Source organism: Bison bison, unplaced genomic scaffold, assembly GCF_000754665.1.
Source record: "Bison bison bison isolate TAMUID 2011002044 unplaced genomic scaffold, Bison_UMD1.0 scf7180017864383, whole genome shotgun sequence".
NCBI lineage: Eukaryota > Metazoa > Chordata > Mammalia > Artiodactyla > Bovidae > Bison > Bison bison.
Genome location: NW_011494955.1, coordinates 4,340,849 through 4,353,432, shown reverse-complemented (window position 1 = coordinate 4,353,432; position 12,584 = coordinate 4,340,849). Strand labels below are relative to the sequence as shown.

Sequence of the window (12,584 nt, the reverse complement as noted above, 5' to 3'; positions counted from 1 at the left end):
ACATCATCTTAGTGAAATGGGAGCACTCTAATCAATCCATGGGCTTAAAGAGAAGCCCGCTTCATGCAGAGATGGACAAGGAAGTCCCGAAGTTTTCTACCACAGAGCAATGGTTCTTAAGATTTTAACTGACTCTTCATTAAGATGCACAATATATTCCTCTCAGTTCTGTCACTATATAAACTCTCAATGTTGTGTGTATGTGTGCGTGTATGTATCAGAATCCAAGGGGCTGGGGCAGAAGGGGGCAATCTGGGTAAGTCCCCTAAGAGATGCCAATAGATCCTCCAGTCTTCTGCCTGTTGGTGAGAAATACTGTTCTATGCAAAGGTCACAGTACTTTTAGCTCCTGACTCAGCCATTAAAGCGGCTTCCCTGTGGCTCAGACTGTAAAAAATGTGCCTGCAATGCAGGAGACCTAGATTCGATCCCTGGAGCAGGAAGATCCCTAGGAGAAGGGAATGGTTCAGCCATTAAAATCCACAAATCTCAACAGACTCCCATAAGATGTATAACGTAAAAAATATAATATTCTGGTGATCCATCCATTAGAAAGCAGTAAAATATATTCTTGAATAATTTTCAATTGGCTTTTTAGGTTAGCAAAAAATCAATTAAGTATGTGCTAAAAATTACTCTGGTTTTTAAAATGCTGACCTAAGGTCATTTTATTTCTGGTGGAAATCAAAGAACGAAAAGTCAAACTGAGTAAAAATTACACTGACACAATGCATTCTGCACATCTGTAGATCTTGCAATTACATGGTTGTCCCTACTGTTCCTATCTGAATAAAGATGACTTGATTGTGATAAAAAAGAGACAGTACTGAACGACACTTCAGGAGATCTCATTTCAGCCTTGAAATAACTGCACAATTTATCCTCATATATCAAAACAAGGAGAAAGCAATAACTCTCCCCTCAGAGTTGGCAACTGAAATTTTCTGATGAAAGAAAGAGATCAAGAGTGCCTAAGGTACTCTCACAATAGCCAGCTGATTAGATATGCAACTGAATGTTTAATACCTTGGCATTTAACAACATGAAGAGGACATGATCAGGAGTTGCCTGGGCTCGCCACTGTAAAATCTCCGCCAGAAACTGGTGCTGAAATCATAAGGCAGGAAAAAAGAATCAGGGTCAGCAACTTTTAAAAAGCTGGACAATGCATCTCCCATCCGTTATCTGAAGCCTAGGTTCTGTCCTTGACTTGTCTATAAAAGTCAACATTTCTGGAATACTTACCTTCCTCACTAAATCATTCTCTTCAATTTGCCCGAGATCCCTTCCTGCAGCTTGTGCTATGCGTTTTCCTGCAACCAGATTCCCAACCATCACAGAAGCAGGGCCTACACCTGCAAGTTAAGAGCAAAAGTCAAGCCTCAGGAGATGAGAATCCAAGTGATGTAGCACCTTCCGCCCACAAGCATTTCCAGACTGACCAAAGCTGATTCAAATGTTCAACCAAATTCAACCACGCTGACTGAGCACCCTTCTACGCACTGGGACACAAGAGCAAACAAGACAGCTTGAATTCTAGCGGGAAAGGCAACCAATAAATACATACACAAATAAATAACATCAGGTGGCAGCAAGTGCCAGAAAACAGGACTACGGGAGAGACGGACGGGGTTAGCGGGGGCGGAGGGAGGGACAGAGTAGAGGGGAGTTTTCACTCTCAGGAGGTGATGATTGGTTGCATTGGTTCCTATTGATAAATAATTTTTATCTGCTCCAATCACAGATAAAACCCTAACTAGCAGGCTTAACAGTTATGAATATCTCCATTCTGAAAAGAAATCTGCCATCTATGAGGACTGAGAGTAAGTTCATCAGGAATATCAGAAGGGCTTTAAGTGAGTAAACAAATCCACATTGTGGGACACTGCACAGGACAATTGGTCTGGATTCTTCAAAAATATTTGTGTCTTGAAGACAAAAGAAGTTTGGGAGCTTTTAAGTTAAAGGACATGAAAGCCTGTGACCCTGACTGGATACTGAGTTAAAAAAAAAAAAAAATCAGCTATATAAACAAGGAGAGATAAATGAATATCGGCTGTATATTATTAAATGATAGCATTAAACTAATGCTAAGTTTCTTAACAGGATAATGGCACTGTGGCTGATTAGGAAAATTCTAGAAGAATGTTTCTGTTCTCTAGAGCAGAGGTCCCCAACCTCCAGAATCTAATGGCTGATAATCTGAGGTGCAGCTAATGTAAATAATAATAGAAATAAAGTGCACAATAAATGTAATGCATTTGAATCATCCCAAAACCATCCCCTAGCCACCCCTGGTCTGTGGATAAATTGTCTTCCATGAAACATTGTCTTCCCTGGTGCCAAAAAGGTTGGGGACTGCTGCTCTAGAGATAACACAGTTGAAATATGTGGGGGTGAAGTGTCATGATATCAGAAATTTACTTTCTAAGAGTTCAGTCTAAGAAAAATAACAATTACTGAATTTAGGGGAATGTATATGGGTGTTCATTACAGTATTCTTTTAACTTTCCCATAGGCTTGACACTTGGGGGGAAAAAAGTAAAAACTCCCTTTCTCAAGAGAAAACAAGAGAAAACTCACCCTTTCTCAATAACGCTAAGGCATTGTATGCCTTTCCTGATGGTCACTTAAAGACTAAGATTCTAATGTGTCAAACTAAGAAGATGGCTAAAACTTAACAAAACTTATTGCCAGCTGAGTTCTGAATAATGCTGATCGTATGCTTGGATTCATATTAAATAATGTTTATTGCCAAAATATGTTGATTATGCATGCACTGAAACAGCTGGGACAAAAACTACTTAAATCATAGAAACACTTTAAAATATTTGGGGAAGTTGGGTAGAGAGAATAAGGGAATTCTTTCACTGTTTGGCAACTTTAAGTGAAATTATTCCAAAATGAAAAGTTAAAGAAAAATTTTAAATTTGAAAAAAAAAAAGAAAGAAAGAAAAAAACCATCACAGCTTGAAGGGTAAAGTACTTCCAATACTCTGCTGAACAGTTTTCATCTAGAAAGCATTTGTCCACTGAAATTTTAAGTATAATATGCAAAACTCTTTCCCAAGAGACTACTTAATAAGTTACAGATACATCCTGCTGGAGATAGCCTTTCTATATAGGTAGGACTCAGAATGTATATGACTGTGTAAGCTGTCCAATCCTGGACTCACACTGTAAAGTTAATAAAGGCGTGACATTTTTTAAAAGTGAGTTTTTCAGAGTAATTTAAAATGACAAAAATAATTCAGCAGTAAGTTCTTGAGGTCCTTCTGTGAACATTTCTTGAGTCCATGTACTCATAACATGCCTTCTTATTCTCCCCACAAAATTCTGTAAGTTTTCAGTGGCAAAGACTGCTGGTCATCAACTCCAATTCTATTCTCCTCTCTGCCTTAAAAACAGAACATCCAGGGACTTCCTTGGTGGTCCAGTGGCTAAGACTCTGTGCTCCCAATGCAGGGAGCCCAGGTTCAATCCCTGGTCAGGGAACTAGACTCCACATGCCACAGCTAAGAGTTTTCATGCTGCAACTAAAAAAAGATCCTGCATGCTGCAATGAAGGTCCAAGATCCTGTGTGCCACAACTAAGACCCAGAACAACTAAATAAAGAAAAAACAAACAAAAAACACAACCCCTGGTGTTTTGTTTTGGGGCTTTTGGGCCGCACTGTGCAGCTTGCAGGATCTTAGCTTTTTCCTCAGGGACTGAACCCACGTCTCAGCAGTGAAAGCAAGGAGTCCTAACTGCTGGACAACCAGGGAATTCCCCACAACCCCCAGTTTTTAGTTGGGCAAATGCCTGAAGAAAAGACTGCATTCTTTATTTTCTGGCTGCGCCATGCAGCATGCAGGATCTTAGTTTTCTAACCAGAAATTGCACCTGTGACCCCTGCAGAGGAAACATGGAAGGACTATGTTCTTTAGTGTGGGAGAATAATACTTAAGGGTAAGTAATAAGTGCAATTTCTAGAAGATGTGTTTAAAGGGGAAGGTACTCCCTTCTTTGTCTTTTCCTCCTGCTAGCTAGGATGCAGAACTGATGGCTGGAGGTCAGGAGCTTAAATGAACCCTGAGGCAGTATGCTAAGGCTGGCTGGAGAAGATTGTTTTGTCTTCTTATAAGTCTTCCTTGCCGTGATTAGATGAGCAGAGTATTCACCCCTCTGTTCCACTGACTTTGGGCATGTCTGACTTGTTTTGGACAATAAAATGTTAGGAAACAAGAAGCAAACAGAAGCTCTAAGTATGCTTGTATGGTCTGGCTTGGCTTCTCGCTTCTGCCATCTGCCTTGAGGAAAATACGGCCCAGCTAGCTGCTGGTTGCCTGATGAGGAGACACATGGAACAGTTCTGAACCCAACTTACAGTCTGGAGCCAAGCCAAGGCCAGCTGAGCCCAGTCAGGGTCAGCAGACCCACATTCCATGAGTGAAAACTAAATGGTTCTTACTTTAAACCACTGAGTTTCAGGGTTATTTGTCATGCAGCGTATCTGTGACAGCAGTTAACTGAGAACAGCGCCAACACGGCAAGACAGGATGCTGGATCCACAGTGACTGAGGACCTACCATCCTAGCCCTGGACTGCCTAACTCTGGATTCCTTTCACCTGAGAAAGACATAAACTTTTCTCTTGGTTAAGCAGCTGTTACGCTCTTCTGAAACCTGCACCCAAAACCAGTCCTAACACTCCTTGTTCTTTATACAATAGCTTAACAGGAATTTCAATGAAATTTCTGTCCCTGGGCTGCCTTAACACCGTTTCGATCTTCTTCTTCCCCTCCTTTCCTTTCTTACTTCACTCCCATCCATCTCCACACTCCTGTATTCTTCTTAAAACTCCAACCTCTCACGCCATCCCCACATCATGTCTGCTCCATATATGTCTCAATTTTCAAGCCGCTTTGGTCTGACACATACGTGTTCCACTAAGATCTTAGCAGACCATCATGACAGCAAAAACACAGAATCCAAACATAACGCCTTCCTCAGACAGGTGGATGCTATGCCTATGGGGGCTTATGAATAAACCTTTTATTTAGGTCTCATCATTTAGTAAAATTAGGTGAAATCCGGCTAGCAAAAGCAATGTTTTAAACATCTATTAATACTATGCCTCTGAGTTGCATCTTTTAAGCATCTACTGACATAAAAGCTTTGTTAAAGGAATTCTAGATTAAATGCTATTTAAAATGGGATTTCACTCAAACAACAAATGAATGTAGGACTTCAGGATAACAGAATATATGATGGAGAAGGACTTCTATGTCTTCTCTATCAGATACTTAGGCAGGAAATATGAAAATACATCTTTTTATGTATTTCTTGATTAGTAATGTACAGGTTTCTTGATTCTAACTGCTCCTTTAGAATATTAATTTCCATAAACTCTTTTTTCCACTAGCAGAAACTAATAAATACTATATATACTTTAGCTCTATGCACACTTTTACCAAGGTAAGGTTACTTGGTGAGCCAACAATAACCTCTAGATAACCAACTGTGATACGATCTTCCAACGGCCAGACCACTGAAGTAATAACTACTAATATCCTAATAAAAATACTCTAGAGAGTCAGAAGCTTATCTTATATTTTATTATTGTACATCATATTTACTTTTCAGCAAAAGTAGTCTTAATGGAAATATAATTCAATTTCATACTTCCCTTTGTCTTCCTAATCCTCCACTTTTATGTCCTCTTCTCAACACATTTGTACACATGCTGATGTACACAGTGTGTTTCTGTATGTGTGTGTAAGTGTGTATGCAAGTGTGTGTGGTAGCAGTGGGAACTGTCAAGACCAGATTTTGGCTCTCATGTGTTTCCAGGCATACAAGAAACTAGAAGCTCTTGTTAACTTCTCATTTAAATGAAAAAATATCAATAAAACTTTCTGGCTTCATGTTGGATTAAATAGATATTTTAACATGACTGACCATCCATCAATTACTCCTGCCTTTAGTCTCCTTCTCAGTTAGCCCCATAACCTAGGTCTAACCTGCTATATGACTTTTGGCATAATTCTCAACTTCTCTGGACTTCACTTTCCATAGCTGAGGACAAAGCTTTAGGATCACATTATAAAATGTAAAAGTTAACTAGTATTTAGCTCTTAGTAAGCACTCAATAAATACAAGCTGTCTTATTGTCAGAACCTTGCTTTATAGGACTTGCTTTCTTCTTTTTCTTTTTTTTTTTTTTAGGACTTGCTTTTTTCTACCTCCCCCGGTGGGAATCTGATCACCTCGATCCCATGCCTTACATCATGGAAAATGGTGGCACTCTACTGAGAATTATTCAGAAGACTGAGCCAATAGTAAACCTGGACAAGCCAGTTTACAAAAATCTCAATCCTCCATGCTTTTGGTCAGCTGATACTATTCTCGTGTTACTTACTTTCTAGAGAAAAAAATCACAGTGAAATAATTCAGCCTCTTGAAGTTACAATTTTCACATCATGTCTTTAAAGTCAGCATATTACCTGGTTGCTTTTGCCGGGGTTTTGGCAAATTGGTCACGCACGTATGTGGGCACATGAGGATATTGCAAGGATGTAGCGATCCTTCCAGAAAGAGCTGTTTCGTCTGAGATATGTGGATCCCTCCCAGCGGAGTTTTGGGCAGTGTATTGGCAGGCACCAGAGCAAGACAATAAACCCCCACTTGATGAATGCTATCGATTGCCTAGAAAAATATGAAGAAAAATATTCAGTTAGGTTAATTTTGTAACATTTGGCATCCTCCTAACATTTCTACTATAGGGTTTTTCTTTTTCTCTTGATTCTCGGTCTAGAATCTGATAGATTATTAGGATCCCATAAATCTAAAGGTACCTAATCCTTCCAGCGACGGCAGTGGAGTGAAATCCAATCCAAATGGACAGAGGCAGATACTGATTTCCAAGCCTCAATGTGTTCTCTCTTGAGTGATAATGTCTAAAACCTACAAATTTGTTTTGGTTCTTTTAATATTTTAGATGTCCAACATAGCTCATTAAATAGAGGCAAAGTATTTCTAGTATGACCACAACAGAACCTCTGTAAGCAAGCCCTTGCTTAAATGGTTCACCAGGTTAGTGGGCATCCCATTTGCAAAACGTCTAGGTGAGGCCGCTGCACACTGAGTCCTGGAGGCCACCAGCTCTCGGGGTGCAGGGGTTCACCCCTGCTCCCAACTACCCAGCTGTGCACTCCCCGAGCTCAGCTGTGCCTGCTGCTATACCTTTCACACCTGCTGTTCTTGGTATTGCTGTTTATATAATTTAATTAACTACCATATCAAATGATAAAATATGAATGCAAAACAATACGAAGAGCTATGCTTTTGAAAGACTTATTAGAGGTGAGCTCCTAACAATCTACTGTTGATATTCATTGCAATGGGCAAGTTCATTCTAAAAGGCAAGTATTATGTATTCTAGTTTCTTTTCAAATACTCACGTTCTAGTCTAACTTGAAATGAAACCAGAAACTAAAGACAATGCATTTGGATGTAGTTTATGGAAGTAAGCTGACCTGGAACTCAAACTGGTGTACTCAGAGGCACAGGCGTCTGCACTGAAGGAAAGCACACTGGTATACTTTGTGTTCAAATTTAGCAGTTGAAGCAGTTCTCACTGTTACAGTTTCCTGCTTCAATCGCCTTTGAAAACTAACTGCTCAACTATCAATACCAGTTCCAAACATACCAGGTGAGAGGGTTCTTTTATTATTATTTCTTTTTTTAGCATTACCATGCAGCATGTAGGATATTAATCCCCAGAACAGGGACTGAACCCCGGTCCCGCCACAGTGGAAGCACAGTGTCTTAACCACTGAACCACCAGGGAAGTCCTGAGAGGATTCTTTTGTATTACCCACAAGTCTTAATGAAGAGGAGATCTAGCCTGAGAAGAAGAATGGACCAAGAGCCATAAAAGATGGATTAAGCCCTTTTATTACAAAGGCTTAAGATGGTAAAGGAATAAACTTGAATTGCATATTCCTCAGACTATGCCACTAACCAACAGCAATAACTAGGAAATGGGAAGTCTGGAAGAGTTCCTAAGTCTCTGCTATCTTAGAATATGAAAATGTATCATGTGTGGCCTGGATTTTCCACTGAAAATATACCACCTGGGGACTTCCCTGGTGGTCCAGTGGTTGGGACTCTGGTTTCATGGCAAGGAGCATGAGATCAATCCCCGGTTGGGGAAGCAAGATCCCACAAGCTGTATGGCCAAGAAAACAAAAACAAAAAAATACAGTACCTGGTAAGTCATTTACTGACCACCTTCCTTAGAAGGGGCTGAGTTAATTTATATCATACACAGACCTGGAATTAAACAACCTCTGGGCTCTAACCTACAGAACATATGGTATTCTTACTGTTCTTCTATGGATCCAAGAGCCCCAAGCTGAGAAATTACAAATAAGATAATGACCTCTTATTTCACACCCTAATCAAACCCAAAAATGACTTTAACAAAAACTTGGATTAGTGAGATAGCACTGCATCTAATTCTTACAGTTGCTTTCCAGGGGAAAATAACAACCTGGGGAATTTGCTTCCTATCACAGGAAAAATGCATAATTCACCACAAGAGTCTACCACTATTCCCCAAAATTCTTTCTGAATGAAACAAGCCGTGGGTTTGAAAATATGAACAGTATGAAAAAAACTCCCTTAGCAAGTCTGGTTTTTAATCATCTTTCAGAGACCACCCAGTCCTACTTTCTTCCCTGCTTTTTTCTATCTAGTCTATCTCAGTAGATTCTCTTTCCTTTTTCTGATTTTCCACTACAAACAGCCTATGCTCTGCCAGCTGACAATTCAGAATCACAGATCCTGCAGACAGATGAATCTTACAAGTCGTCCAGTGCTACCACTCATCTCATGCTCATATCACTTCTACAGCTTTACTACTAGCTGGCAGTAAATAAATCCAAATGCCCCAAGCAGCCAAGTTACAGACACTGGGAACAACCCAATACATACAAATTGCCTGAGAAGGGCAGTCCATGCTTCCTCTGAACCATCCATTCATCCAACAAATATTCTCTAAATTCTTTACTAGAGATTTTGCTTATGATGATTCTTATATTAACGATAATCACCATCATCTTTCACTGAATGCAGGCACTAAATATTTCATTATCTAATTACCATATCCATTAACCTTCCAATAGCTCTGAAGTACAGATAATTTTGTCCCCACTTTACAGATGAAGAAAGAAACTCAGTGAGGTGAAGCATGTGGTCTAAAGGCATTTATGTGGTAGGGAGTAGAGCTGGGATTCAAAGTATGATTCTAAACGAACACCAGGCTCTCTGCATCATTCTGGCCTGATACCCTAGAAACACATCTTTCCTATTGAGCCCAAATCTTCCTCCTTCCCTAGTGGTTTATTTCACCTAGGTCTCTAACTCCACAGTAAAGCTCCTTCAAAGTAAGAACAACAGCTCGTATCAGGCACCACTTGAGGCAAGTAGTAAGACTGTGGCTGCTGGCATGGGAACTAATTATGTCAAGCATGTGTTCTACATTTGGACAGTTAAAATGTTTGTGGGTAGAAAACACTTAGGTACAAAAGAGCCAAAGAACTTGCTGAGGCAAGTCAAATCCAATTGTTTTTGGCAACCTGAGCAGAAAAATATTTTGTGGTCCATGAGGAGGCATGCTATTAATGATCTGATTTTGCTAACATTACCCGGAATATCTGAGTAGTTACTGGCAGGAAAAGAAGGCGGCAACATAACTGGTCCACTGAAGAAAATGCTTCAGCAGTGGCTGCTGCCGCCTTTGACAGCAAAGCCAACCATCCCAACAGAGACCGCAGGTGTGCTTACCTGTAGCACACGGCTCATCCACTGGAAACTATCTTCCTCGGAAGCGTCGGGTCTTTGTTCTGCAACCACCACGATGCGCTCATCATAAAATACAGACACAGAAAACACAGCAATTCTAAGAGAGACAGATCAAACACATCAGGACTCCCTTCACAATCAGTCCTATTTGCTTTGCTCAATTGGAAATACAGAGAGGAGACATGCCCATTGCACTGCCCAGGAATGAGTAGTTTCGAAAAGAAAACGTCACAATCATTACCATTGAAACGAGGACGCAAAAAACATGTACTAAGCACCACTGTCGTGAATGTTGGGACGGAGCAATAAATAAGACAAAGTCCCTGTCTTCGTGGAGCTTGCGTGTTGGAGACAGAACAAACAAATAAATATGAAATAATGTCATGTCGTGCTATACACTGGGGGACCGAGGCAGGGCGGGGGCGGAGCAGTGTGTGGAGGTGGGCAGCGCCTCCCTGAGGAGTGGACATTGGAGCAGAGACCTGAATGAGGTGAGGACGCGAGCCACGCCGAGATCTGGAGGAAGAGGTTTCCGGGCAGAAGGAACGGAAAGCGAAAAGGTTCTGAGGTAGGAACGAGCTTGGCAGGTTTGAGGAACAGCAAGAAGGCCAGTGTGCCTGGAGCAGGGTGGTGAAGCAGAAAGTGGTGGGGAGAGGTCAGACCTGCCCGGACGGTCACAGGGCACCTGGCAGCCAGGGGAGGGGTGCTCTGAGTGAGGTCTCCGCTCAAACGTCCCCCTGCTAGTGAAGCATCCCGGGCCACCACCTTCCCCTCATATAACCAGCAGGAACCCCTACTCCACGTGTCATTTTTGTCCCCATCACCAGCTCACGTGGTCGTGATATCTATTTCCCTATGTGGTTACCTTAACCTGCTCTTCCCCCAATGAGAGCATGAGCTTCCCGAGGGCAGACATGGTCTGTGTTGCTCACTGCCACACCCCGAGCATCTAAGCGGCACGCAGCTGGCAACCAACATATGCTTGTTGAATGAATGTGTGAAATAATGGGAAGGCATAGGAGGATTGAGGATGCTGGCGTGCCTGACCACCTCCCTTCCTTCCTTCCTTTCACCCACACGTATTTAACGAACACCGACTGCATGCGCTGCGTGCCGAGTGCTGGTGATGTGACTGTGACCAAAGACAGAATCTCAAAGGAAGCTACTCCATTACGAAAAACTACACATTTCAGGAACTGGTTCTCTACTCGTTTGATCAATTTTTCTTACTCTTTCAAAACCTAAGGGACATCAAGACTGCTTTAGACATATATCCATGACTGAAAACTACTGCAAAGGGTATCAATTACTCAAATATCTTTTCTTGCGTTATTATATAATCAAAGAAAAAAGGCTATTAGATAGCCTTCATATCTATAGCTATTAGATTGACTTCATCCATGGAATTTGAAACTAGCACTTATGTACTATGTAAATCTCTGCATTAAAATGGTGTAATAATTTGGAGTCAAGTAAGAGAATAAACTCTTAGATGTAAAACTCCTACAGACTAGCACCTATCTCAATTAGACTGAATGGGGTGACTTTTGTATTGAAGGAATGTAGGAAGTTCAATGTTTCAGAATTCTCATCTGTCCTCATGACTCAACAAACAGTAATAATCAAATACTGAAATCAAAATAAAAAACTAGAATATGGTTATCTTATTCCTCTCAATTACAGCCAAAGAACCAGACATTCTAAGATAAATAATGAAAGCCTGGTTTCTATTACACTTATTAAAAAACAATCTAATCTAGAAGATTTACAGAATATAACTCACACTATAGAGATTTTTAGATTTCACCGGAAGTGCTAACATTTGAACCTTGTACTACTCACCTTCCTCTGTAAACAGTCTTTATTGACTCAACAGCCAGTCCAGTAGCAACAATGTCATCAGCATTATGTCTTCGACCACTAACCATCAGTAACCCGTCCATTTTCCCAACCACAAACACCAAGCTGCCCTGAAAGGTAACAGAGATTTATAACATTTAAATAGTAAAACAGACATTTTACTCCCTGCCTTGAAATAAATCTTGAAATAAAATACCGTATTTTATAGATTCTAAGAAAGTGTTTGACATCTCAGAATCAGTGGCATCTTTTAATTAATGGGGTCTTAACAGTATATAAGATAACAATCCATTCAAATTCTTTCTTAGGGAAGAATTTTACTTTACTTTTGGCCACACAGAGTGGCATGTGGAATCTTAGTTCCTTGACCAAGGATCAAACCCACGCCCCTTGCAGTGGAAGTGCAGAGCCTTAACCACTAGACTGCTAGGAATTCTAAAAGACAGAAACTAGGATACCAAATGAGCACAGTTCATTTCTCCAGTCAGGGATTATGTTATTAGTTCATCATCTTGTACTTATTCATGGAATCGATGCAGAGGAGAAAACTGTTAAGCCATTTAACACTGGAATTAGGAAGAGAGTAAAACAGTTCTAATGTCAGAATGAATGTCTCGATTCATATAAGTAATGTTTCCATCTGGTAAGATTAGAAATAAATTAATAAAGAAAGGTCTAAGGAATTATAACAGCCTCTCCTTTCCAATAAAATAACTGAGCTGCAGGAAGTCTGCTGTCAATGTCCTAAAAGCACTATTTGTATAAATAATTGTATTATTTATTATTTCATATAATTTTTATCAATAATTTTCCCAGACATGTTTGCAATAAACTAACTTTTCTCATTCATTACAGAATTCCTAAATTTTTGG

The 12,584-nt window shown here is 40.4% G+C and overlaps 1 protein-coding gene and 1 non-coding gene across 2 annotated transcripts in view; one reads left to right on the top strand and one right to left on the bottom strand.

Moving 5' to 3' along the window:
- DIP2B (DIP2 disco-interacting protein 2 homolog B (Drosophila)) overlaps positions 1-12,584 on the bottom strand; it is a 232,157-nt gene that overhangs the window by 25,726 nt on the left and 193,847 nt on the right. The window contains 5 exon segments of the mRNA XM_010857815.1: positions 1,027-1,107; positions 1,246-1,355; positions 6,489-6,690; positions 9,835-9,949; positions 11,695-11,822. Coding sequence (XP_010856117.1) covers positions 1,027-1,107; positions 1,246-1,355; positions 6,489-6,690; positions 9,835-9,949; positions 11,695-11,822 — 636 coding nt within the window.
- TRNAG-CCC lies at positions 3,423-3,495 on the top strand. The gene has a single exon. It is a non-coding gene; the product is annotated as a tRNA-Gly (tRNA).